This window comes from Semicossyphus pulcher, unplaced genomic scaffold, assembly GCF_022749685.1.
Source record: "Semicossyphus pulcher isolate SPU_LCO1_2020_fin unplaced genomic scaffold, fSemPul1.0.p SCAF_8, whole genome shotgun sequence".
Classification (NCBI taxonomy): domain Eukaryota; kingdom Metazoa; phylum Chordata; class Actinopteri; order Labriformes; family Labridae; genus Semicossyphus; species Semicossyphus pulcher.
In genome coordinates this window covers 16,769,009-16,794,129 of record NW_027211759.1, presented here as the reverse complement: position 1 = coordinate 16,794,129, position 25,121 = coordinate 16,769,009, and the positions used below count along the sequence as shown (strand labels likewise).

Genomic DNA, 25,121 nt, shown 5'->3' with positions numbered 1-25,121 from the left:
CAGATAGCCATTAATTAACATCCCCTCTGGTATCAGATGCTTCGTGCTTTTTGACCTGATGAAATCATGTCTTTTAAAGTGTTTTTTAATCATTACATTTCCAGCTTCACTCCTTGGCCCAGTCGATTGATGATGCTCTCCGTGGTTGGAGCTTGTCTGAGAGCGGAGAGGGGAAGGGGCTGCTAATGGATCCCGGAGCTCTTCGTGCAGCCGCTGAGAGCGCCTGTCTGCCACGCAGCGCCAGCTCGCTGCTCATGGCCTTCAGGGACGTCACCGTTCACATCGACAGCAACAGCTCCTACACCATCTCCTCCGCCACCACCACGACCACCACCTCGCTGGGCAACTCAGGCGGGGGACAGCCCGGCAGCAGGAAGACTTCTATGAGCGGGATGGCTGGAGGAGGGGGCAGCTTCTCAGCAGAGGAGCCGGAGTTTCCCGCACCTCCGCCCAGCGAGGAGCTGGAAATGGCCGATCCGGGATCCAGGAGGGGCTCAGCTGTGCCGGCTCCAGGAGGAGTGGGAGGATTTGAGGGGGACATCGGCTCAGACAGGCTGGGCTCCACTTCCACGTCTACTTCTACCTCCGCCTCCATCTCCACCTCAGCCCAGTCTAACCAGCAGCCTGCTCAGATCTACACCCAGTACCAGCAGTACCACTACACTCACCCTCAGCAGATCCCCGGGGGGCCGAGCCCTGAGGCCCTGCAGGCTCTGGTCGTCTCTCTGCCCAGGGACCGGTGCCAGGATCCAGCCTCCTGCAGGTCGCCCACCCTGTCCACGGACACACACCGCAAACGCCTGTACCGCATAGGACTCAACCTCTTCAATGTGTGAGTGGGCCTTCAACACACACACACACACACACACACACGCAAACACACACACACATGCTGGCACGCAGAGAAAATCACAAATATTTCTGCCCCTCTGGCTCAGGGTTCAAAGTACACTTATTACTGTTTGTGTCTGACAAATCTCCGACAGGCCGGCAAAAGTGCTCTAAGCAGCTGCTCATTAGTGTTTGTAATTGTTGGGAGGAGCTGTCTCTTCAGTGCCATCTTGTGATGTTGTGATGTCAATGAAAAAAAAAAAAGAAAGAGTGGGGGGCGGAGGGACGAAGAAAGGAAGAGCGAGCGAGGTAGAAAAGAGGGAATTCGCAGCTGAAGAGAAGAGGCAGTCAAGGAGGTCATGAACAAAGAGCCTCAGCTTCTATAAATAGCCTCCACGGCTGGACTGCACTTATTATTCGTTAATACAAATTAAAGTAAATTAACTCACATGCATCAGTGACAGCGGGTCGGATCCAGAAGTCCAGGGCTAACAGCTTTTGCGCATGAATGCACCCTTCCTGTCTCTCTGTGCTTCCTCTTACATTTACTCCTCCTCGCATTAAGCGCCAGTTCTCTTATACACGGTGTTACGCATTTTCTTTCTCACTCAGGCCCACACACCTATCCGCTTCAACGCACAGTGACATTACACACACGCTCGCTGCTTAACTCCTAACACTTTCTGCTTTTCTGCTCTCGACCATCGGCGGGGCAGGAACCCAGAGAGGGGCATCCACTTCCTGATCACTCGTGGCTTCGTCCCCGACACGGCCATCGGAGTGGCTCACTTCCTGCTGCAGAGGAAGGGCCTGAGCAGGCAGATGATCGGGGAGTTCTTGGGGAACAGCAAGCTGCAGTTCAACAGGGATGTTCTTGAGTGAGTCCTTGTTAATTATGTATGAAGTCGTGTATGTTTCACACACAGATTTGTACATATGTTCAGGTTTTGATTGCTGAAGGCCAGCAATTAATCCAGTTGTTTAATTAGAATACCTTTGAAATCTTAACGCAAGCTTCTCCTTTAAATGCATCTCATCGTCATCATCTTTAATTGCTGGTGAACACCTACATCTTTCAAACTCTTCTATCTTGCTATTATAAATGCACAGTTTCAAAGCCCCGATAAGAGACAAAAGATGATGTCATCACCTGGGTGTTGGGTTTTAGACAGCTCCTCCAAAGCCACAGGAGACACTCACTCTCCACAGTCTGAGTGGTAGTCCTCATGACAAGTGATTTGACCTTAATTAATAAAATTGGTGGAGTGTCCCTTTAATAAGAACAACTTTTGAGATGTCAGATTGTGAGAAAAAAAATCGGCCCCATTGGTGGCACTTGAGTTGTCTTTTAGCAAACCCTCTAGCTCATCATGAAGAGAGCTTCAAGTGAACATTTGATCAACTAGCTTGTGGAAAAAAGGCCGTAAAATATATTTACCAAAATGTATTCATTAACATCATATTAAAGAGCAGCTCCAGTCATGTTTTAAGACGTATAAAATGCTCTGCTTGAAATAATAAATGGTCTCTGATATGTTTTTTTCTACAAAATACGTTTAATTACCTTAAAAATCCTCCTTCTCCTTCATTAAATATTCCCCAATCTGCACAGTCCCCGCCCACTATGTGCTATGTTTCTCCTTTTGTAAAATTACAGCCGAAAACAAAACACGTCTCTGCCATCGTTTAGTGGCAACTTGTTGAAACGTAGCTAGCTTGAAATGTAGTAATTAGCAGTAGTAACGTTAACCTTTGTAGTCAGTAGTGAGTTTGCAAAAATTACGATGGCGGTTACAGCTGGCTCCCGTATCTCCGAAGTGGTTGCCATAGGTTACACATAATGATATGCATAGCGTCACCCCGTCCATTAACGGGATTGGCTCCTTAGGTTTGTGACATCACAAACCCAATCTGAAAAAGTGTTGTTCAGCCTGTCCTTGGTACACTGCAGTTTAAAGGCAGACAGGCCCAGCCATGGAGATGACTGCTTATGTTGTCCCGGATATGTCTTGTAGCACATGAAGAACACCACATGGAGATGTTTATAAGGTTAAACACCACTTGAGGGGGTATTTAACATTTGTGTTATAGCACTATTTATGACTTATTAACTTTTATAATTGAAGATTTGTTCCATTAAAAAGAGAGAAACTTTAGCTAAATGACTCACTGGATCTGCTACAACTGTCTCACCTCCAGGTCCATTAAGTAGCTGTTCTGGAAGCTTCCAACATATCACATGGTCCTCATAGGCAAATTGAGTTTGCTTATTTCCCACTGGAGCTTTCAACTCTTCTGTTTGCCGTGTGTTCATGCACCTGTGTTTCTCATAACACCTAAAAAGAGAGGAGATAAAGAAGACATTTGTTAGACTCTGACTTCATGAATAGAGGCTAACATAGAACTTGCAAAGAGCACCTAACCTGTGATTTATACATGTGTTACAAACACACACACACACACACACAGACGCAAAGTCACTTGGCATGCACCACTCGCATGCATAAATGCAACACAACCGTGAAAACATGCATTTACTTAATGCTTCCACACTCACCCTTTTTGCATCCATCCAGCGTAGACAGAGATCCAGGATAGAGAGGCTTTTTGCTGAGGTTGTTGCAGAGACTGTAGAAATAGGTCACTGCACTGAACACACACAAGCACACACCCTCACTTTCTTGCAATCAGACACACAGACACAAATACGCACATGCACATTAAACGTGGACGCACAATCTTGCGTATGTACTTCTCCCATTGCTACAGCCAGTCCTCAGCCTTTCATCTACCTCTCACTCTCTCACACACACACACTTTGCATATCATCATTTGGCCCTCTCATCCCTCTTCTTCCTTCCCTCTTGCCTTCAACTGCCGTCAGACCTTGTCCTCTCCATTGATGTTCGCACAAAGTGTGCGTGCGCGTGCAAACATGTCGTCTCTATGTGCGTCTTCCAGGTCAGTGCTTCTGTAATTGAAGTATGACTGTAAGAGGAAGATTTGCCATCAGCACATCGGTACTCAGTAGTCTGTCGCACACGCACAGAAACACACTCACCTTCTCATTAGAGTGACACTCCACGACTCAACCCAATCTCACTCACCCTTCCTTTATTGCCTCTCTGTCTGTCCCTTTATAGCTGCGTCGTGGACGAGATGGATTTCTCAGGCATGGAGCTCGACGAAGCCCTCAGAAAGTTCCAGGCTCATGTTCGGGTTCAGGGAGAAGCACAGAAAGTGGAGAGACTCATCGAAGCCTTTAGGTGAGACTGTCAGCTCGCTCACAACCGGGTGGCGCTGACAAACAAGCTCTGGCTTCCCTTTTCACCACACTTCAGCACAGCAACAGTCCATCACATGACTGAGCAGGGCTGAACTTTTCAAATGAATAGACCTTTTGCCTGTAGCCACCTATGCAAAAAAAAGAAAAAAATAGGCTCACATATTTTGCAAAATAAAAACGTTTTTCTCATCTCCTCTTGCAGCCTTGTGGTAACAGACGTAACCAGAATAGCATACTAATAAGGGGACTGTATAGACAGAGTGTTTAACTGGTTCTGCTAGCTCACTGCGGCAGCCTCTGATGAAACCGAAGCCTTGTATCATTAACAAATTACACTGATTGCCTGTAACCTTTGACTAAACTCAGCGGCGTTTGATTGTCAGCCAATCAGAGCGGAGATCTGAGCTGCAGGCAATCAGTGTACGTTCCACCAGGATGAAAATAGATGCACTATTTAATAACGTTCTCCCCTGGATGACACTTTCTGTCCAAATCTCCAGGCTACGTTGGCTGTTTGCATGTGCGTGTCCACTTCCACCCAGAGTCACACATTAATATGTAAAAGTGCATGTTTGTTACTCATGAGGTTTTAGCCTGAGTTGGTTTTCTGCTCATTTTGTCAGTGCTGACTCCTGCCCTCCGGCCAGTAAAATTTATGAGCATATCTGCCGGAGAAGACTCATTTAAATACCAGAAGGGCATTGAGAGACCCACCATAGCTTACACACTCTACTTGTAGCCTGTCTAGCTTTGCCTGGACGGAAACAGGATTTTATGGCGCTATTTGACCCTCTGAACGAGAATTATTTGAGGAGAAAGTGACCGGGCAAACAGGAGCTGCAGTGGTGCGTTTTCCCCCGGCTGGCACTGCCCTTGAAATGTCCCTGGTAATATCGAAAGATTGCTCCCAGGGCTGAAAATGCAATAAAAACGGCCATCATTGTTTTCTATTTCAGAGTAATTGGTTGAATCGTAGTGTACATTTAATCTCCCTCTGCCCATGTGCTGCTCTTTCCCTCAGGATTACCAACAATGTCACCACCAGGACATGAGTTCAGCCACTGCCCGTTTGAAGTCATTAACCAAGCTGTCCCTCTGAATTACTCTGCACTGCTCGTGTAATTCAATGTTAGAGTGGGATCACAGTGGAAAATGGACTGCATGTTAACTGACTGCAGACACCTTTCTGCACTCATGACGCTGATCCTTGTTTGTCAGAGCTGCTGACTTGGTGATGTTGTATTTTTGTGGTCTTAAAATTGAAAAACTTCGATATAATCCTGACATTATTCTATTTTTATCGATCAACAATTTCAATGGGAAAAGTTTGTATATACTGTATAGGGGGGCGCTGGTTTGGTACAGAGGCTACCGACCTCGACCCCCGTTCTGCTGATCCTTTTGCATGTCAACCCCCGCTCTCTCCTCCCGGCATTTCCTGTCTCTCTTCAGCTGTTCTGTAAATGGAGGCAAAAGCCAGGAAAATAATCTTTGAAAAATGTGCTATAAGCTAGTGCATGCTTAAACTGTTGTGCCCTCTTTGTGGCCTTGTAACTGTAAGCCCAATGTTTCCTACTGAGGACTGAATGCTTTAACTGTAGTCATACTAGCGGGTTGCTTATAGCAGCATGCTAAAGTGCTTATATGACATTTGATATTGTGTCCCAAATCCTTCACTTATTGTCTACTCCATTAAAGGGAGCTCAGTGTAGCGGACCATGTAGTGAACTTGTGGATAAAACACTTGGCTCATTTTCTCTGCACTGTTATTTATGTCACAGCTGTTTTTTATTTTCAGTGCAATGCATGATGGTATATTCTAGTGGGCTAGTGACCATTGGTTGTACAGTGCTTTTTACAATGCATTGTGGGATACTTTGAGTATTTTCACCAAACGTTTGGACAGCACAGCAAAATGGCAAAATCCCCTACATAGAGCTATGGTGGTCCTTCACGATATGAGAAAACTCTGCGTTGGGCAGTTTCATTGTTCAATATTGCCATGACGATATGGGGTGCGATAAATAAACAAATATTAAAGACTGCATGTTAGCTATAACTCTTACAACGTGTCGCAAACACAGTGTCTGTGTTTGCGACATGTTGTTCCTTAATCCAGAATAAATCTAAAAAACTGTTTTTTCACCACTAAATTGACACCAATTAATCTGTAGGGTAGCTGCTTGGGCTTCATCTGATCACATCATAATGGTGTGGAAGCATGGCCATTACACCCACGGCTCCAGCTGATGCAGTGAGACATGAAGTAATTGTTATTAATAATGTAGATTAAGACTTTGGCGATGTGTTTGTTGTGAATGCTCAGATTGTCATAACAATGAAATTACGATTTATTTGTTTACATCTTGGCTTCACCTGTAAGTGTGCTAACATTGACTAATTAGCCCAAAACACCAACAGCCAAGTACAGATATGGCTGATAGAAATGTCATTAGTGTTGCATGTGTTTAATCATCAACCCAAGTATTGGATAATTACAATGATTATACAAATCATTCTGATGATTGTGTGAATCAGACCAACACTGCCCCAGCTAGAGCCACGAGCTAGCTTAGCTGCTGGCTAAAAACAAGTCACTTATATATTGTTTAATTTTGAAACCCTAACATTGGAGCTGGGTTTTTAGGAAAACCTCACCCTGACAGGAATAGCACATATGTTGGGGACTATTTTCAGACGTGGATTAATATGTATTTGGTTCATTATTGAGCATTGATGTATTTACGTATGTGTGATTAAAAATAAACTCATCATATTAAAGGAGCATGTCACTCAGAGGCTCATTATTGTGTGTAAGAGCAGCAGCAGGCTGTGGACACAGGGGTTGCACTTGTTAGAAGGGCCAATTCATTGTTGTGTCTGCTCTTTTTATTGAGGACAATATGAGAGAAAATATAGACTATCATTTGTCGTGTCCATTAAGGAAATTGGTTCTTACTCAAAGCCAGAAGTGGTGTGGGAAGAGAGGAGAAGAGCAGTCAGGACACTTCCCCTTCTCCGCCTCTGATTTGAGGGCCAATCAGAACACCCACCGTGGCCATCAGTTAATCTCATCACACTCAATCATACGTGCTGAGCCCCTGGGTGCAGATTACAAATTCAGCAGCGATCCCAGACCACACTCTCTGCCGCCGTGGCTGTGAGTGTAGGTCAGAAAAGAAGCCGGCTTTATCGGGACAGCCAGACATCCGATGCCACGTCTGTTACGTAACAGCAGTTATGTCATCTTTTTGAAGCATGTTGTACTTTTGCCGTGAGTAGTTCTTTTATATGAAGCGGTGTTTGTGCCAGCTGGCATGCATGTTACATATGCAGATATGAAGATAAGAGAGCGGGAGATGGTGTTTAAATAAAGTGGTTACATAAGACGGAGATCCGCGCATGAAAATGTGTGAATGAAGCACACACACACACACACACAAACATACACACAGCCAGAGCTTTATATATTCACTCAACTGTTTGCTCATCCAGTGCATCAAACATTCACATATATGCGCTCACAAGTCCATTTGCATACTCGCACACATACAGTGGATCATGCCTTGCATTCACTCTTTGATGAATTTGCCGCAGAATTACATCAAGTTGGCAAATCAGGAGGCTCATTTGTGCCTGTGTGTGCCTCTGTGTGTCTCCAGTACGTATGTGGATGTGCATATTATATCTGCAGCAGCGTTTGTGCAGAGCGGGATCTATTCTCCCTCAAACAAAAGCGTTGCTGCTGATCTGGGCTGTTGTCGACTGATTCCCTGCAAGTTCTCTGTGGCCTTAGATGTCGTGTGCAGTCTGGGAAAAGGCTTTCTGATTGCCCAGGTCTCAGATGTGGCCTCTCGCTTGCATATGCTCTGACAAGTGCGTAGTCCTCTGGAGCAGAGCAGCCCTCTCCATGTCTGCATCCTGCCTGGCTGCAGAGATAAAAGCCTCCCACTGCTGAAACGGCCCACTGTGTAAGTGTAAGTGACAGTAAGAAAGATAGGGAGGGAGCTGTGGAAGGAGGAGGGGTGGAAGTGAGAGTTTGTGAAGCCTGTGGGCAGGGCTGGAGCAAAGCAGGTCCAAATGCAGCATCGGCGGTTTTTAAAGCAGACTGGGCAGCGTTACCTTATCGAGGATGGATCTATTTTGGACCATTAGATGTCTCCTGTGTCCTGTCTGCCTCAGATATCTCAATCTACTAGATAAGATTACACATTTGTGCATCTTGCATGGTGAGATATCGGCCCTAAAATCAGTCTCAGTGCCTCCATCTGACAGCAGTAATCTTTTAAAAGGCCAGCCTGGATGTTATCCTTAAAACTTCAACAGTCTGTTTGTTCACGACTGCAATCCAAAGATTTCCCTCCCAGCTCACTGCTGATATTTTGAAACATAATACCATTGGAGCTCAGAGGTAATATCAGGCTTTGAGCGTGCTTTTGGGAACATTATCAAAGTCAGGAAGTGCATCATTAAGTTTAGGCTCAGTGAGCCTGAACGATGTTTTTAACATTCAGTCGTTCCTCATTGATTGTAATTGGTGGAAATATTTGAAAAACCTCTTATGAACCAATATAATTTATCAGGAGCACAAACAGCATTCTCCAAAATGGCCATAAAGTTGAGTTAATGTTTCTCTAAAGCTGTTTTAAAAAATGTTATATGAAAACCTTCATGAATGTACGGCCTGTTTTATGATTATGAGCCTGCATTAGTTTGAGCTGGGTGAGCTTGATTGACTGAGCGTGATTTGGCATCAGTCCTGCAGTAAAATCCTACACTCACCGAAATAGCCCCCGTGATAGGCGTCGCCATCTTGCGCTGGTGATGTCATTTGAAGCCACTAACCGAAACACACACTTAACTTAACGGGTAAAACAGCAAGGATCACGCACGTCGGCGTGTATTACAGCAGAACAGCTTCTTTGTGTTGGTCTGAAGCAGACGTTCACAGATATGTAAACTTCAGTGACTGCAGTGATTGTTTTAGTTACGTCTCCTCTCGCCGTTCCTCCTCTACTATGCTAATCAGGAACAGATCGGCTGCAACAGAGCTGTCAATCATCCTTTTTACAGCATCAAATAACTAATTAAAACTAAACTTGTCAGAAAAATGAACACTTGATAAGCATGATAAGAACTAACTATAATGACAGAAACCATGTTTGAGAAAAAATGTATTTGGCGTGTATTTTGATTTTATAGTTTGACTCATGTCCCATCTGTTAACATGGAGGAGGTGGGCTTTATGACCTATACTGCAGCCAGTCAGCAGGGGGCGATAGAGAGGGTTTGGCTTCACTTTTAGGGAGCTGTCATGTTGTCCATCTTTTTACAGTCTATGTGCTTGACAGTCGCTTCAATAGCTTCATGCATATCTGTATGTACTGAACAGGGATCTTACCTAACCTAATGATCTGGTCAGATTGGTGGTTGTCATGATGTGGTAACACAATGCACAAGGTATTAAGGTGAACGTTGTTACAGGACAGTGGGCAGACAGAGCCAAACATTGGGATTTGTCCTGACGGCATTCAATCTATCATTGAAAAGTTATTAGCAGTGTTTTGTTGCTATTACACAATAAACTTGTGGTAACCTGCACAAAATACTTAATGTATAATACATAATACATAACACTCTCTTCAACTGGCCGCCTGTGGGCCAAATCAGGCTCTTAAACGGCCTCAGTCAGGTCCCTTTAATAATTAGTTTAAAATATAGAAATTAAAAAAAGTATTATCATAATAATTTCTTCGAATAAGAGACATTATCTCTCTCTATTGACATAGCCATAAAGAGCTAGCGTCAGCTTATTCACCAGTATTTAGGTAGGATATTTAGCCCAATAATAATTTACATAATTTGTTGTTAAGCACAGAAATGCATAGCAAATACGATTTAAGAGGTGAAGCTGAAATATGTATATTTGATATTACGTATTATAACTGTTTTCCTGTTTCTCCTCCACAGCCAGCGGTACTGTATGTGTAATCCTGATGTGGTGCAGCAATTCCACAACCCTGACACCATCTTCATCCTGGCCTTCGCTGTGGTCCTCCTCAACACCGACATGTACTCGCCCAACATCAAACCACAGCGCAAAATGGGCCTCGATGACTTCATACGCAACCTAAGAGGTGAGTGTGTCCAAATGCAGCACAGAAGGACGTGTATATTTATATGTACTTGTAAGGAGGCTGTATGACGTGGATAGAGGTCGGATAATGTTTCAGCATTTCTGGCGAGTGATTCAATGAGTTTGAAAATTGGTTATTTATAGTACATGCGCATTTCAAACCCCGATCATGAGAAGATAAATCAGAAGGATGTGGAAAATAAGAATGATAAGGTAGAGGAAAAAAAGAGAGCAGAGGGCAGGGAAAGTCAAAGTTTTACACCAAGCACTCCCTTATCAACCTCACTATCAGGCTTTTGAGTGACAGCCTCTTGGAGTGAAGTAAATTACTCAAAGAGGCGGCGGGCGCCTGCCTCCGCTCGCTACCATCAAGAAAAACCATCAGCTGTGCAGGAGGAGATTTCTGATATCCTTGACTCACATCTCTGCCCCAGAGACCGCGGCTTCGACCCATTTAATTGAGGCTCACTTAACGTTAGATTTAACGATATGGGCTCAGGTTTACGGAAGCATCTCATCACCTGCACTTCCTGCGGCTCTCAACGCCGTCTCTCTTCAGCAGTTGAATTCATACATACATTTACTGCCATCAGTGCTTAAAGAAGAGCACTTTGACTTTTATTTGAACCTCCAGCTTACGGAAAATCCACCATTAGAAATATCTTCCTTATAATAATGCAGAACTTAGTTTTACTTTTGGAGATGAACAGCAGAGAGTGGCAGACTTTAGTGAGGATGCCTGTGTGCTACTACAAAGTGATAATAGAAAAACTGGCAGGACACAATGTGCACATACTGTGATTAAAGGCACACTTTATGATTCACAGCAGCAAATCCTGCTATGAAATAAAACTAATTTGTCGGCAGTCTCTCAGACAAAAATGATACGAGCCCACACAGTCAGTCTCAGATTCACTCAAAGATTATGAAGTGTGTAGTTTTGCATAGAACCTCAGTGTGGCTGTTCTCAGAAAAAGAAACGTTTTGATTCATAATCAACACCTGTGAAAAAATCCACAAGATATATTAAATGTTTGTTTTAACATTTGTATATTGATTTGGAGAAACTGGGTCACACTGGAAGCTATTGGAAAAGGAATTGTGTTTTATACATAATAGAATTAAGTGAGAGACATGCGGCCAATTTCATTTCACTGGCAATTCAACATGAAGATATTAAAAGAAACAAAGGCATTTTTACCATTAAAACAGTAATTTAATTGAATCTAATTCAATTTAATTTGGCCCTAAGTCAAACCCAAGTAGTTAAGGGAGAGGGTCGGGAGGTTAGCTAATCGTCCTCCTCCTTCCATTGAAACCTACAGTCAGTGGGTCAAACTGAATAAAACAGGCTGCTGAAGTGAATGTCTGTTAAATATCCATCTTAAATCTACTAAAAGTTAAGAAAAAGAGAGCTGAAAACATTTAAAGTCAGCCAGAAAGGAGTTTTTAACCGAATCTATGAGCTAGTGTTAGCTTAAATTGCTATCCGTAGCTCGTTAGCCAGTGACGGTTGTTTTTCAGCCAACAAAATCGACAGTAACTGTTTGAAATAAAGAATACATTGTTTAAAGAAATACTAAAACATCCCGTTGATAAATCTGCCAGCATTATCAGTGTAAAATGCAAATGTGCTGCGTCAAAATGGAAAGCTTAGCTAGCAGGTAACAACAGGGCGTGGGGCTCAAGATAAATAGACTAGCTCTTACCTGACCACTCCTACACTTTATGGACCATTGTTCCCCCAGGTGTGGACGATGGAGCGGACATCCCCAGAGAGATGGTCGCCGGCATTTATGAAAGGATTCAACAAAGAGAGCTCCGCTCCAACGAAGACCATGTGACCTACGTGAGCCGTGTGGAGCAGTCCATCCTGGGCCTGAAAACTGTGCGTGAAAGTTGTTTGTTGCATGTCTTTCCTCCTTTTCCTCGTTTCAGTGAGCTGTCTGTACTTGTTTGTTCTGCCTCTTTTCTCTGGTGTCATGTATTATTTCGCTGCAGTCTGTCATCTCCATCTCTTTAACCTCACCTCTGCAGATCCTCGCCGTGCCCCACAGACGTCTGGTGTGCTGCTGTCGTCTCTTTGAGGTGCCTGATGCCAACAAGCCTCACAAACAGAAGCTGTCCCAGCTGCAGAGAGAGGTCTTCCTGTTCAATGACCTGCTGCTGGTAAGGAACCTCGATTCAATGACTCACTATGATGCACCTGAAACCACATATCAATATAGCAAAATACAACAAATTTAACTTCCAGATATAATCAGATTTATATTAATTCAGCCATGTTGTGCGTTTGTGTTGTGTTTTGTAACACCTCTGCAGATCCTGAAGCTGTGTCCCAAGAAGAAGAGCTCGGCCTCATACACCTTCTGTAAAGCTATGGGTCTTCTGGGAATGCAGTTTCACCTCTTCAGCAACGAATGTAAGATGCAGTTTTACTCTAAAGCAGTTTTACTCTCAGTACAGTTCAGCCCTGGTGCTGGAAAAATGCTGAGCCAGCTGTTAGAGCCATCAACAGCATCGCTGTCTGTCAAGTGTGGGACACTGCCCAGAATTTTAATGAATTTCTATGAGGTCACAAATAGAACATAAGTGCTTGCATGCTTTATTTTGGTATTACCGTTTAAGGAAAGATCATAAATTCAGTATTGTATATTGACTTTGGTAAATGACAATTTAAATTAACTGAACATGCACCACATTTTAGTAAAAATTATGAATGCTATTTTTCAGTTGCCCATCCAGGTTTATGTTTTATGCCACCAAGGTGTTTCTTTAAATCAGTACTCAACCAGAGTGATAGAGGGTTAAGCTAAATGCTAACATCAGCCTGCTAGGAGGCTTAGAGTAGCAATGCTATTGCTTTGTTTTTAAGGTAATTGTTCACCGTCTTTGTTAGCGTGTTAGCGTGCTAATGATAAATTGCTGCATTTATATATATTTTACCCAAAGTGCCCTACACACACTCTCTCATAGAGATGGCAGCAAGCTTTAGAGCAATTTCAGACATTTAGCGGCGATATTTATTACTGGCTTAAATTGTCTGAGTGACTAGAAAAAAAGAAACGACATGTTGTATTCCTCAGATTTCAGCAAACCTGTAGTTGTGATGTTGTAGAAGAGGGCGCTCAACAGAAACACATTAGTTATTAACCACAAAGGGTTTTTGTTTGTATTCTTAGCAGCAAACTTTTGTAAAGAAGAAACCAACGCACTTTTTGAAAGATCCTCAAACACTGCGTCCTGTTTTTTAAGGATCAAAGTTATGTTGAAAGCTTTTTCACTTTGTTGTTGTGTCTTTTCAGTCTACGCCCATGGCATCACCATGCTCAGCCCGTTTACCTCAGAGAAGAAGCAGCTGGTGAGTTTCTGCTCCCCGAGCGGAGAAGAGCTGAGGAAGTTTGCAGAGGAGCTCCGAGAGGCGATCACAGAGGTCAACGAGATGGAGCAGATACACATCCAGTGTAAGGATGCAAACACACACCTCACGTATGCAAATGCAAACAAAATAAGCCGTCATACACGTGGTTGGTTGCAATCTCTCATTCTTGTGCTGTAGGGGAATTGGAGAGGCAGCAAGGCATCCAACACGGCATACACACCAATGGCGGGCAAGTGGACACGCACACAGGCTCTCCCTCAGGTACCGGCTATTCTCATGCAGCGCACATTACTCATAACAATGCATTCATTACACATAACAATGCATACATTACTCAAGGCAATGTAAAAAATTGAAAAGCATCATGCATGAAAACACCACACTAAAAGAAAATAATGAGAGCGGGTGATGGTCAGAGGCTTAAAATGTCATCTTTCTGCACAGGTGCAGGGCTCACTTAGCGTTAGCAAAGGTTTTTGGATTAATTAGGAAAAAATAAATGTGAATAATGAACTTTATCCGGAGGTGCTGGCACTATAGAATGATATGAAACCTTTGGACAGACCCGGGCGAGCTGGTTCCCCTTGTTTCTAGTCTTTATGCTATCATAAGCTGCTTGCTCTAGCTACATATTTACATGAGCGATGAGAGGGATATTGATTTTCTCATCTTTCTCTTAACAAGTAAGCAAACCATTCCCCTCCCAAAAACTTTTCCTTTAAAAACAGCTAGATACAGATGATCAGTTTAAGAGATGGTGGTGTACATTTTGCATGGCAGCTTTTTCCCTGTTTTCTTCTGTCTTTAAACACGCATGACAGCTGCATTGATTTTACAGTCTTACTCTTAGGAATAAAACAAATGAGAGTATTATTTTTCAGCGCTCTGTATGCGGATGTGTTTTCACTTTTTAACATCCTGTAAATAAAAAATAAAATCTGCATGTCGACTTACAAATGAAGCCGTTTTCCCCCACAGGCCAACAGGATCCGTACGATAAAACCGGCAACAACAACACAGTCGAGGTAAGTTTGAACGCCTGTCTTGTCTCCCCCAGGTAAGTGCCTGCACTCCGGCTCTGTGGGTGTGGTTTCGTATGTGAGAGGGTGAGTGTGTGTGTGTGCTGTTATACGGGGACCGTGCCTCATCCTGAAAAGAGAGTCTGCTTTATGCTTTGCTTTTAAAAGAGCACCGCCTCAGGCGCATCTCCACTATGCAGCCAAGGATACAAAGGCCGCCGAGAGGAGCCGGCTGTAGTGGCGCTACAAACGGTCTCTTTCTGTGCCTCGTGAGTGGATCAGCAGCCACTCTGTTCGCTATGAAACATCTCTTCTTTCATCAGCTGCCGCTTGACAGCCTTACTGTATAAGCCTTTGCAAGCCACCATAAGCCTGGCTGGCTCCTAGAATACCATCTACAAAGCCACATAAGCTTGATACCGTTAACAGTCTGTCGGGTGTGTGGGTCGGTGGGTGGGTGTGTGAGTGTTAAAAAACCAGCCATTCCTTTAACTAAGCAAAGTGACAGAAGCCCAGCTCTCCAGCTTTACTCCTTTATCCATGCTCTCCTCTCTCTCCTGCCTCTCAGTCAGTCCTTTAGAGCTGTAAATAAGTGTGTTAGGGAGACACCACGCCCTCGGTGTCACCTCTCTCCTCTCCTGACACTCCCTCTTTTAGCTTCTTGTTCTATCTCTCATTGATCATGTTCGCACACACACACACACGCATTAAATCCAAAACGTCCCGCCATGATCTCTGACTAAAATCTCTCCTTACCCCACATCCTTTTCTCTGTCTGGGCTGGTGTTTGTGAAAGACGTGTGATTGAGACAAAGTCTAAATCATGTAAAGACATGATTAAGAGAACAAGAGGGGTGGGTTGTGTATTTTGCATGCGCTCGCTCTGCATACTACCTACCTGCATGCCTGCATGCCCATGTGCGTAACACACCAGAGGGCTGCGTAGAGGCTGCGTTCAGGCTGGTAACTCCTCATGCGTTCTCTGACTGTTCCTAAACTAGGTGTCAATTCACAACAGGCTGCAGACCTATCAACTGAGCCAGCCCAGCATTGAGTCCACGCCTCTGGCCCTGGCTGCACCACCCGCCCTGCTCAGCCCCGTCCAAGCCGGAGAGCTCCGTCCAGAAACACTCATCCAATGCCAGCAGATCGTCAAGGTGATCGTGGTGGACCAGAGCGGGCGGGGGCGGATGGAGGCCTTCCTCAGCCAAGGCCCTGCCGCGCATCAGCTCATCCAGTCGGCCCTGTCCACACCTGTGCGCGTCAGAGAAGGAGACGGCCCTCAGCCCCCTCTGCCGCCCCCTCCTCCACCTTACAACCACCCGCACCAGTTCTGTCCCCCTGACTCACCCATGCCCTTCCACCACACCATGCCTCTCACCCGCAGGCGCAACTCCAGCGGCTCCCGCAGCATCGTCTGAGTCGTCCGTTGCTCTACGAACCCCAAGGGCCAGATGAGACCCTCACATTCACACACAACAGACATGCTGTAGCACGCGTCGACTCACTCTGAACAGTGAGATAAAAGCAAAACAAAATACTGTACGAGTCAAACAAAAGGACGAAGGAGCGATGACGTATGAACAAGGCGTGGTTCCTGAGAGACTTTTCTTCTTTCTTTTGTCACCCAGTAGCTGATGGTGTTGTCCATCTAGATTTCACACTCTTTCGAGATCTTGTGACTTTGCATTTTTAACTGTCACCTTTCCAACAAACATATTTGTGAGCTCTGACTGCGAAACGAAGGGATGGCAGCCCTGAAAGGACAAAGGATCGCTTTACATATGAAGGAAAAACCTGTGTTCATTTTCCTTTGTTTGGGATTTCAGCATAATTGAGAAACGGTTTCAGCAGAGCTTATCTAGCTCCTCCTCACTGTTATCTTTGGTTTTTCATCTCGGCATAATGTGAAGAAACAGGAGAACCAGCTTATTTGTTTCCCTCATTTTCTAGGGAACAGATAATCAGTGTGTGGGAGGAAGAAGGTACGAAAGAGGCTCTGACATGTCTACCTTGTCATGTGCGGTGTTGTGTATTAAGCGAGGATGTTGCTACTCACCAAACGAACCCAAAACCATATCCTGACGACAATCATATTTTTCTGTGCTTCATTGTGCGTTTCGCTGAACTCGTGTGAGCAGATATCTCCTCAGTAGCGTGCGACTCCCCTGATCCTGTGGCGTTTTTTGCTCTCACAGAGCTCAGGAAAAGGATTTCACTGTAACTTTGTAATATCTGCACCTCCTGAGTCGCACCGAGAGCAGCGAGCCCGTGTGCCGTGTCTTCATTCTGCTTACTCATGCGCAGCAGAGAGCAGGGCTGGCAATTCATCCAAAACAAGGCTAAAACAGCCAGACGAAGCCTTTCCCCTTCCTGTACATTTACTCCTAATGGGTTTCCCAGTGTGAATAATGTTGTTACTTTTGGATCGAGGCGATATATCTGCCCTGAAATCTCTTAGATTTAGTTTAAAAATAAGAATGAAAGTCGCTCCACACAGGGTAGAACAATGTCACCTCACAGAAAATATTAGTATTATATTTTTCTTGCGCACTGGAAATGTTATAAAGCTGAGATGCATTCTTATACTGAATGTTTATCAGGGGAGAAAAACTGAAGATGTCCATGGAATAATTAACGATTTCATCAATGTGTCGTCTGTCCGGTGTCGACGGCTCGAGCCGGTTTGTACAGCAGATCACAAAATCATCCAACTGAGACACACCGAACACGTCTTGTACCTTTTGCACCACAGAATATATTGGATATATTGTAAATAGATGATATAGATTTATTCTGAAAAAGTGGTTGGTTTGCCCAGTGTGTGTATCTACGTATGTATTTGTACAGAGAAGATCTAGTTTAAAAGAAAAAAGGATATTATAGTTATTATAGATATTATTATTATTCACATTTAATATCAGGGGGTGTCCTAAATCCTACTGCTACCAGAGACAGGCAGCTTTTATAGAATACACACTGATATTATTACAGATCTGCATTCATCGTTAAATTACTGTCATATTATTATAGGATTATTAAGAGATGGCTGTGTCACCTGTTCAGGTGTGTAAAGGGCTATGCTGTGCTTGGTGATTACGTACAGTGACTCACACTTCAGTTCACGCACACACACAGATATATATATATATACACACAGGTGCATACACAGCCGAACACACTGACGTACACAAACATGCACATAGCTGCCAAAGCAACAACAACTCCAGCTTAGATCCATCTTAGAAACGGCTTGATTTCCCGAGTCAGCAGCCCCGCGTCGTTTCCTGTAAACTCTGACTGACTTGTACTATACAGCATGAGATCTTACGTTTTTTCATTTACAGCACACGGGGGTGGGTGGGGGGTGGGGGGGGGGGGGGGGAGTTTGATTACATGTTTGTATCATTATTGTCAGGGCATGTTGGGTTGATTGATGTCATTTTCTCCCCCCTCCTCTCTCTCTCTCTCTACTTCCTCCCTTCCTCCTCTTACCCCATCCTCCCCCTCAACTTCTCCATGGAGACGCACCGATCTGCATCCTCACTGTGGAGCACTGTCATTAATCTTTGCACCCTCACGATATTTCTAAAAAGGAGATTTCTTAAAGATCAACATGTTTACTAATGGAATATTTCTAATTTTTTCTGTTTGAAGAGAATGAAAGAATAAAGTAGTTTTTACTCTCGCCCGCCTGTCTGTCCGTCTGTCTGCGTCATAACAGTATCATCTCCACAGTGTCTGCCGCTCTAATGAATGATTTTGCGGCAGGTCCAGGTGTGCCCAGGAAGGACGGCGGAATGAAGGAGCTTATGGGAAATCAGTGCTCCCGGGTCTGATCTCTCTCAGTAATGAATGAGGTCAAAGCAATATTGAATCCGACTTGTACTTGTGAGATGTGGAGTTGTGTGTGTGTGTGTGTCGTAGTGACTCTGCATGTTTGTGTATTTGTCCGTGTGATTCGGAGGAGTACATAATTTATCCAAAGGTGCCGAGTCCGTCCTCTACGCAATAAAAGCAGCAAATTGGTAATTTCATATCGCCGTGTCAAATCGGCTACATTTGACGCAGGAGAGTCTCGCGGAAATGCTCTCGAGTGTTTCAGTGAGCATCAAGGCCAGAAAAAATACAAGCAGCTTTTATTTTTGCAAATCACTCTTGAGGAAGGATAAACAAAACAGAAATGCTGTCAAAGCTCCGACGCAGGCAGAATGACAAAGAGATTGAAACAAAAAAAATACCATTTTGGCTGAATAAATTATATTACAAAAACATAGATGATATCAACATTAAACGGTAATTACAGTGGAATCTATTTGTGCAAAGTACCTGTAGGCGTACAGATGTCATAGAGCTTTCGCAGCCAGCTCACCGTTTCACTATTTTCTCCTCGACGTTTCTGGTTTGTCACTGTCTCCTCTGTTTTTCTCTCTCTCTCTCTCTTTGAAAACAAGTGGACAGGAGGTTCAGTAAAGGGAGGACTGCACTGAGAAGTGTTTCTGAAGTCTTGGTCGACTGACAGGCTGTTCAGTTCAGACTGTGCTGTTCGTCTCCAGCTCCCTCTAACGTTGTCACATCCAAGTGACCTCAAAGTCATACAAATGTCACCCTCCTTCAGGCCGCGGCATTCCTCACATCGTGGTCTCTTCCCATTCCAGTTCCACGTCACCTGCAGACCAGTAAGGACGTGTGGAGTGAGCACCGTGCTGTAAGGAGCGTAAGGATTGTGTGTTTACATGTTGTCGTTTACCTTCCATGGCGTCCAGCGAGTCCATCTTCTCCAGAGCAGAGTAGCTGACAAACCAGATGGACTGGCTGTTGCCTTTGTTGTTGAGAAGTTCCAGCGTGCTTTGGTGCAGGAAGATGTACTGAGCCTGACGCACACAAGACAGAAACACAGCACATGTTCAGCCTTAAAACGAGTTATTCTTTGGACTGTCGTGGTGCCCGATGCTGAGCGGGGGACCTTGTTTGTAAGCGCTTTACTATCTGATGATGGAAAACAGGAAAAATGCATAAAATAATGACAACATTTTACAACTTAGCAGAAAAATAACTGAATTTTAGATTTCAGATTGCTCGCATACACATCAAGATTTCATCATTTCTTTCTGCGCTTTTTTGTGACAAACCTATCAGAGCCGATTTGAAGTTTTATCCCTACTTTCCTAAGCAAAGGAAACATTAGCAGACTCACAGTTAGACTAAATTGTGATAATAAAAACTGCCTTTTCCCTTAATGCTGCAGCCGCCAGAGCCTTGGATGTGTGACAGGACTGGATACCCTGTTTCAAGATAACATCCCATGAATGCAAATCAAAGCAGCTCACTGGGCACAAAAGCATTTTTTGGCCCATAAAGCTGCTCATTAGACTCCTTCTCTGGCTGAGTGGAGAGATACGGACACTTGAGAGTGGCATGCTTCCAATAAAGGCACCAAACAATTCTTTTGCGAATAATAACCTTCATCCCTGAAGGATTCTTGTTTGGTGTCTGTCCGTGTCTATTTGTTAACCTAAATGAACTGAAACCGACGTGGAGCTCAGCGGACGTCTGTTGGCACGGGAAGAGGATCTGACTGAGCCGACCCGGCCGACGCAGCTGAGCGAGCGTTACTGCAGGGAAGGAGAGGAGCGACAGCAGAAAGATGTCGCCTACAACCGTTCTAGTGTTGAAAACAAGGCATTTATTATGCAACAGTGGTCAGTAGCCACCAGGCTGCACCATAATTAAATCATCCAGACCTTACACAAATTATTTAACAACTACCTGTGCTGTGACATCTGTCAAACTGAACCTTCTAACTTTGAACACAATTCAAATGTATGTTGTTATATAACACGCCTCTTGACTTCATTAGATTATCCATCATTGATTTATTCAGTTCAGTTTAGTGCAGATTATTTTTGAAGATCAATACAGCAGGCAAGCAACATGAGCTGTCAGGCTGCTACTCAGGTTTTAATATATCCCTAACCAAATTTAGGAGGAGTAGGAGCAGTTCGCCACTGGAAAAAGCAGCTGTCAGTCAAAGCTGGTGTTCTCTGTAATCTATAGAAGCAATAATATTTGAAATTGGCAGCGTAGCTGTGGAGAGTTGTACAAACAGCTCGTGGTTTCGCCCATTCTACATTCCTACAACACCCAGAGTGCATTGCGCCGCTCCCTCTGAAAGGATCGCCAGCGAGAGACGCTGGAGTGAAATACGACTGTTTTCGCTGCAGGCGATGGCTCAGAGTGGTACAGAATCCGAAATACGACAAGAAAATACCGGTGGATCGTCTCAAAAATCTTCAGGTCTGCAATCTACATTTCAAACCTGACGATTTTGAATGAGACATGACATCGGAGGCGGGTGTCCTAGATTGAGGAAGTGTAGTTTAGCGAGCTCCCTGGTTTTCCTGCGCCCATTGGAGAAGCGGATAGCGTCCTCCAAAGGCACGGAGCGAAATTGCATTTCTTTTCTACCATGATGGCGTTAGCTCCCCATAATAGCGCGATAGGACTGAGGTTGAAAATCATCGAACTTGCCCTTTAATTATCTAGGAAATTTCAAACATAAGCGACAACACCTGAGATGGTAGTTAAAACTGTCATTTTATCACTACAACATGTAGGAGAACAAGAATAGAGTATGAAAGTGGAACTAATTGGACCTCTGCAAGATCTGGTTCACTTCCACATGAGTGTTTCTGATGACAGGGTTACACTGGGCTCGGTTAAAGCTGTTACCGGGCTCAAGTACTTCAATAATGACATTTGCGAGTTTATAACAGATCTGAATGATGGCCTCTTAAAGCTGAGCTGCTCTTGTTCAAATATAATTGGACTGCTATGCTAACAGTGAGCTGCTTGGCACACTGATCACTGCTGTCACAAAGAATCATGCCCTCACGGGTTGCAAGCCGCTCTTGAAGCTGCAGCCACTGCGGGCTCATATCTCCGTGCCAAAATGTGGACACCAAGAAATGTACAGAACAAGCAGAAATAATAAAACAATAATACTTGGAAAGAAGCACAGGCACCAGGCTGAGGGTCCCTGCAGTGTCACTGAATATACTGAAAGACTGATTAAGGTAATTTTAGGATAGATTCCTGCTGCTTCAAGAGGGGGAATCCTGCTCAGTGTCGGCCTTTTATCTGCTGCCAGATTTCCTTCGTCAAAACAAGACTTTTCCAAATGTTTCCTCCTGGGGACGGGATCACAGCAGGGCAAGAAGCAAAAAGTAGGACAACTACACTGCCACTTTTACTGGAACAACTTAAGACAAAATACTGTATGAAACCCCTTTTTGTCTCTTATTCATCCTCTCCGGGTTGTGAAATTTGTCTTATATGAAGTGAACTCACCAGATTCTGAACCATACACATCCTCTCACTGCGCAGTTCAGCCACAAGGCCATAAATATCCACAAAGTCGTGATCTCTGATGTGCTGAATGAGGTGGTCGAGGGCAACGAACACACCTGTTCTTCCCACTCCAGCACTGAGAAACAGAAAGAGAAGAACACACTACTGTACTGTCTGCTGCTCTGCTCAAGGTAAAGAGGAGGTTATCAAATCAAAGGCATTTTTGGATCAACCTTTGAATAATAACAGAATAAATAATGAGCACACTTTGTACCAGTACCCCTGACGTGCCACAGTACCTGCAGTGGACCACTATAGTAGTGTTGTCGTGTCTGTGGCCTCGGACTGCTTTGACAAACTTGATGAGCGTGCTGCAGGACTCTGGGACTCCGTGCTCAGGCCACGATGTGTAGTTAAAGTGGCGGACCATAAGGTAGTTCCCGTGCTGCACACAGGAATTCATACAAGTAATAAAAAGTATTTTCAGTGCTTGAGTTTACTTTCTCAACTGTTCACAAACTAAAAATGCAACTATAGTTGTAATAACATTACTTTTATGTACTCACGCAATAGATGATGATAATTTTGATACATTTTAAGGGGTTTAACGTTAGCGGCATAACACAACATGTCTTAAAGGGGACATATTTTAGCTCTGCAATCAATTATCTATTATTCATGTTTATGAATCAAGTTGCTAAAGTTTGTTTCGCTTTTAAAATTGTATACATATTGTAATTTTATTTTCCTTCCTCCTGAAACTAACAAGCTGTTTTGCCATTCAAAGGTCAGACCTCAGCTACGATTGGCTGACAGTATTTGGAGTGATCGCATAGCCCCTCCCTCACGTGTGCGATCCCACATGGGGGAGCGGCCGCTGCGCTGTCACTCCAAAGTTGTAGAAAAACATGGCTGCTTTAGGGTTGGTTATTCGGCCTTATATGTATGAGCCAGAATTGCCTGGAATTGTAAGTTGAAATCTTGACAACAACTTGACTACAAGCTAGTGCGAGAAGGCAGCCTGAGGTGAATGACGGTGAATGATCGACTGGTCGATATCAGCGAAAGCAAGGTTCTATGTAGAAACCTGCAGCTGTTCTGAACGGCCCATTTCAGAGGCGACCTTTTTAAAAATGTAATGAAAAAAACAGAATTATGCAGTTTTCATTTTTTCACTGTGAACAATAAAAACCCAAAAATGTGAAAATATGAGAATATCCATTCAAAAGATACGGCCCCATTAAAGGAATAGTTCAACATTTTGGGACAAGCTTTCAGTGACTTAAATAAGAAGATCAAATCATGAAGCTGCAGCCAGGAGAGTGTTAGCTCAGCTTAGATTAGCATAAAGACTGGAAACAGCGTTTTATTTACCCGCAGCCATGAGAGTGGTATCAATCTTCTAATTCTCATCTAACGTAAGCAAGAAAGTTTCTGAAACTGTTCAAATGTTCTTGTAAGTAGTCTGCCTGTAAATCACTCTGGTAGCCCGTTTACTTTTCATAGCAAAAGCCTTCAGTGAATCACTCTTCATTTGTTTATCATTATCCAGTTAGATGGAAAAGTGGCGAATTAGCAAAAATGGTGACAGTTTTTTGGTGTTCCACAGTTTGCACGTGTTCGTTACCTTTTCTACTTTGAGGGTTCTGACAGTCCAGTCAGGAAGGACTTCCTCTGACACTTTGGAGATGAGAATGTCACTAAACACGGACATTGGCTTATTGTCCTCTGGCCAGTACTTGTGACACCGAATCTGAAATGTCACACACACACACACACACACACACATTAGATTTTCATAGCAGATACACCCCTCCTGGTGTACTGGAGCCCAGCCTTTTTTCTCTGAATGCTATTTCATAACAGTGACACATGTCTCATGACGCACTCTGCCTTTTTCGTAACACTGCGTGAGCATGGCGATGGTGCGAGTTCCCGTTTCCCAGATCATCCTCCAGAAGTCAGCCACCGTGCCAGGAAGGGGACCCTGGGTGGCGATGAACTCATTTGGACAAAGGTAGCCCTGGAAACAGAACGAGAGAGAGAGAGAGAGGGGTTTATAATCGCAACAAGCAGCATGCTGAAATTATCTTCTGTAAAATCCGTCTGTCTTTCTATCTATCAGTCTGTCTGTCTATTTATCTTACAGAACCAGAAAGAGAGACAGGGAAATATCTTGCACAAACTCCTCTAATTGCCACAATACATCTCATGCCTGAATAACAACTCTCACAACCTGATAATGACCCAAGTGGAAGCGGCCCTCCAGGTACTCACTGAGACAAAGCTGGCATTGATGTAGTCGGAGCCCGCAGTGCCCGGATCTGACAGCAGTTTCACTCGGTTGTTATTGTCTAGACACAGTGTAGAGAGAAAGGCATAGCATAACAGCTCATACACAGAGATAATGTTGGTATACTGTATCATAACACTTGAGAGCTCATACTCAGCCTGACCACTTACAAGGTTTGATGTTGGGGAAGCGGTTCTTGGATTTGTTCCAGGGCAGGTCAGCGTCTGTGGTGGCCAAGTCCTGCAGCAGTTTTGGAAGCTCCTGGGAAGATTTAACACATCAGCGTTTACATAAACAGAGGAGGTTAAAGGTCGGGCTTGCATTTCTTAAATTTTGGATTTACAGAAAATGTGCAAAAGCAATTGAGAAATTCAAACATAACATATTTATATGGCAGATTTTTTTTAGCTTTAAAAATACTGTTAAATCCAAGACAGCACCAGACGTCACTAAGTTACAGCTAAGAGCATGCATCCTCTGGCATGTTGGCGTGTTCTTGTAATGATTACATGTAATTTATTAAGAATAGGGTATGTTGAGCTTACTATTTGTTGCTACTGTGTTTTGTAAGGTTTTATCTTCAAAAGCTTTTTAAAGTGGTAATCTCGAACATCTCAGTTTCCTTCTTTTTGGTGACACCTATAGCGATAAGCGGTAATTGCAGGAGCACACTTCCCAGATATCCAGACAGTGTTGCATGTGTGACGTCCACGGTTTTTACGGTTATAACTCTTGATTTTCCTATCGGACTTTTGCTTTCCTTTTTAGACTGTTTGCCTTCATCTGAGCATCGAATTTGTTTCTTTTTCTTTGTATTTTCACTT

At 43.9% G+C, this 25,121-nt stretch overlaps 2 protein-coding genes across 2 annotated transcripts in view; one reads left to right on the top strand and one right to left on the bottom strand.

The window, feature by feature from the left end:
- The window catches only part of iqsec3b (IQ motif and Sec7 domain ArfGEF 3b), a 33,288-nt gene extending 15,285 nt beyond the window's left edge, over positions 1-18,003 (top strand). The window contains exons 5-15 of the mRNA XM_069685679.1: positions 105-832; positions 1,548-1,709; positions 3,975-4,097; positions 10,088-10,254; positions 12,002-12,141; positions 12,291-12,422; positions 12,576-12,675; positions 13,559-13,717; positions 13,813-13,896; positions 14,614-14,660; positions 15,656-18,003. Of these exons, the coding sequence (XP_069541780.1) occupies positions 105-832; positions 1,548-1,709; positions 3,975-4,097; positions 10,088-10,254; positions 12,002-12,141; positions 12,291-12,422; positions 12,576-12,675; positions 13,559-13,717; positions 13,813-13,896; positions 14,614-14,660; positions 15,656-16,075 (2,262 nt within the window). The 3' untranslated portion in view covers positions 16,076-18,003. The remainder of the gene's footprint in view (positions 1-104; positions 833-1,547; positions 1,710-3,974; positions 4,098-10,087; positions 10,255-12,001; positions 12,142-12,290; positions 12,423-12,575; positions 12,676-13,558; positions 13,718-13,812; positions 13,897-14,613; positions 14,661-15,655) is intronic.
- A 967-nt stretch (positions 18,004-18,970) lies between these two features.
- The window catches only part of ptprq (protein tyrosine phosphatase receptor type Q), a 40,522-nt gene continuing 34,371 nt past the window's right edge, over positions 18,971-25,121 (bottom strand). The window contains exons 58-65 of the mRNA XM_069686096.1: positions 24,468-24,558; positions 24,282-24,358; positions 23,893-24,027; positions 23,632-23,757; positions 22,304-22,449; positions 22,005-22,140; positions 19,405-19,528; positions 18,971-19,323 (exon numbers count right to left, since the gene is read on the bottom strand). Of these exons, the coding sequence (XP_069542197.1) occupies positions 19,286-19,323; positions 19,405-19,528; positions 22,005-22,140; positions 22,304-22,449; positions 23,632-23,757; positions 23,893-24,027; positions 24,282-24,358; positions 24,468-24,558 (873 nt within the window). The 3' untranslated portion in view covers positions 18,971-19,285. The remainder of the gene's footprint in view (positions 19,324-19,404; positions 19,529-22,004; positions 22,141-22,303; positions 22,450-23,631; positions 23,758-23,892; positions 24,028-24,281; positions 24,359-24,467; positions 24,559-25,121) is intronic.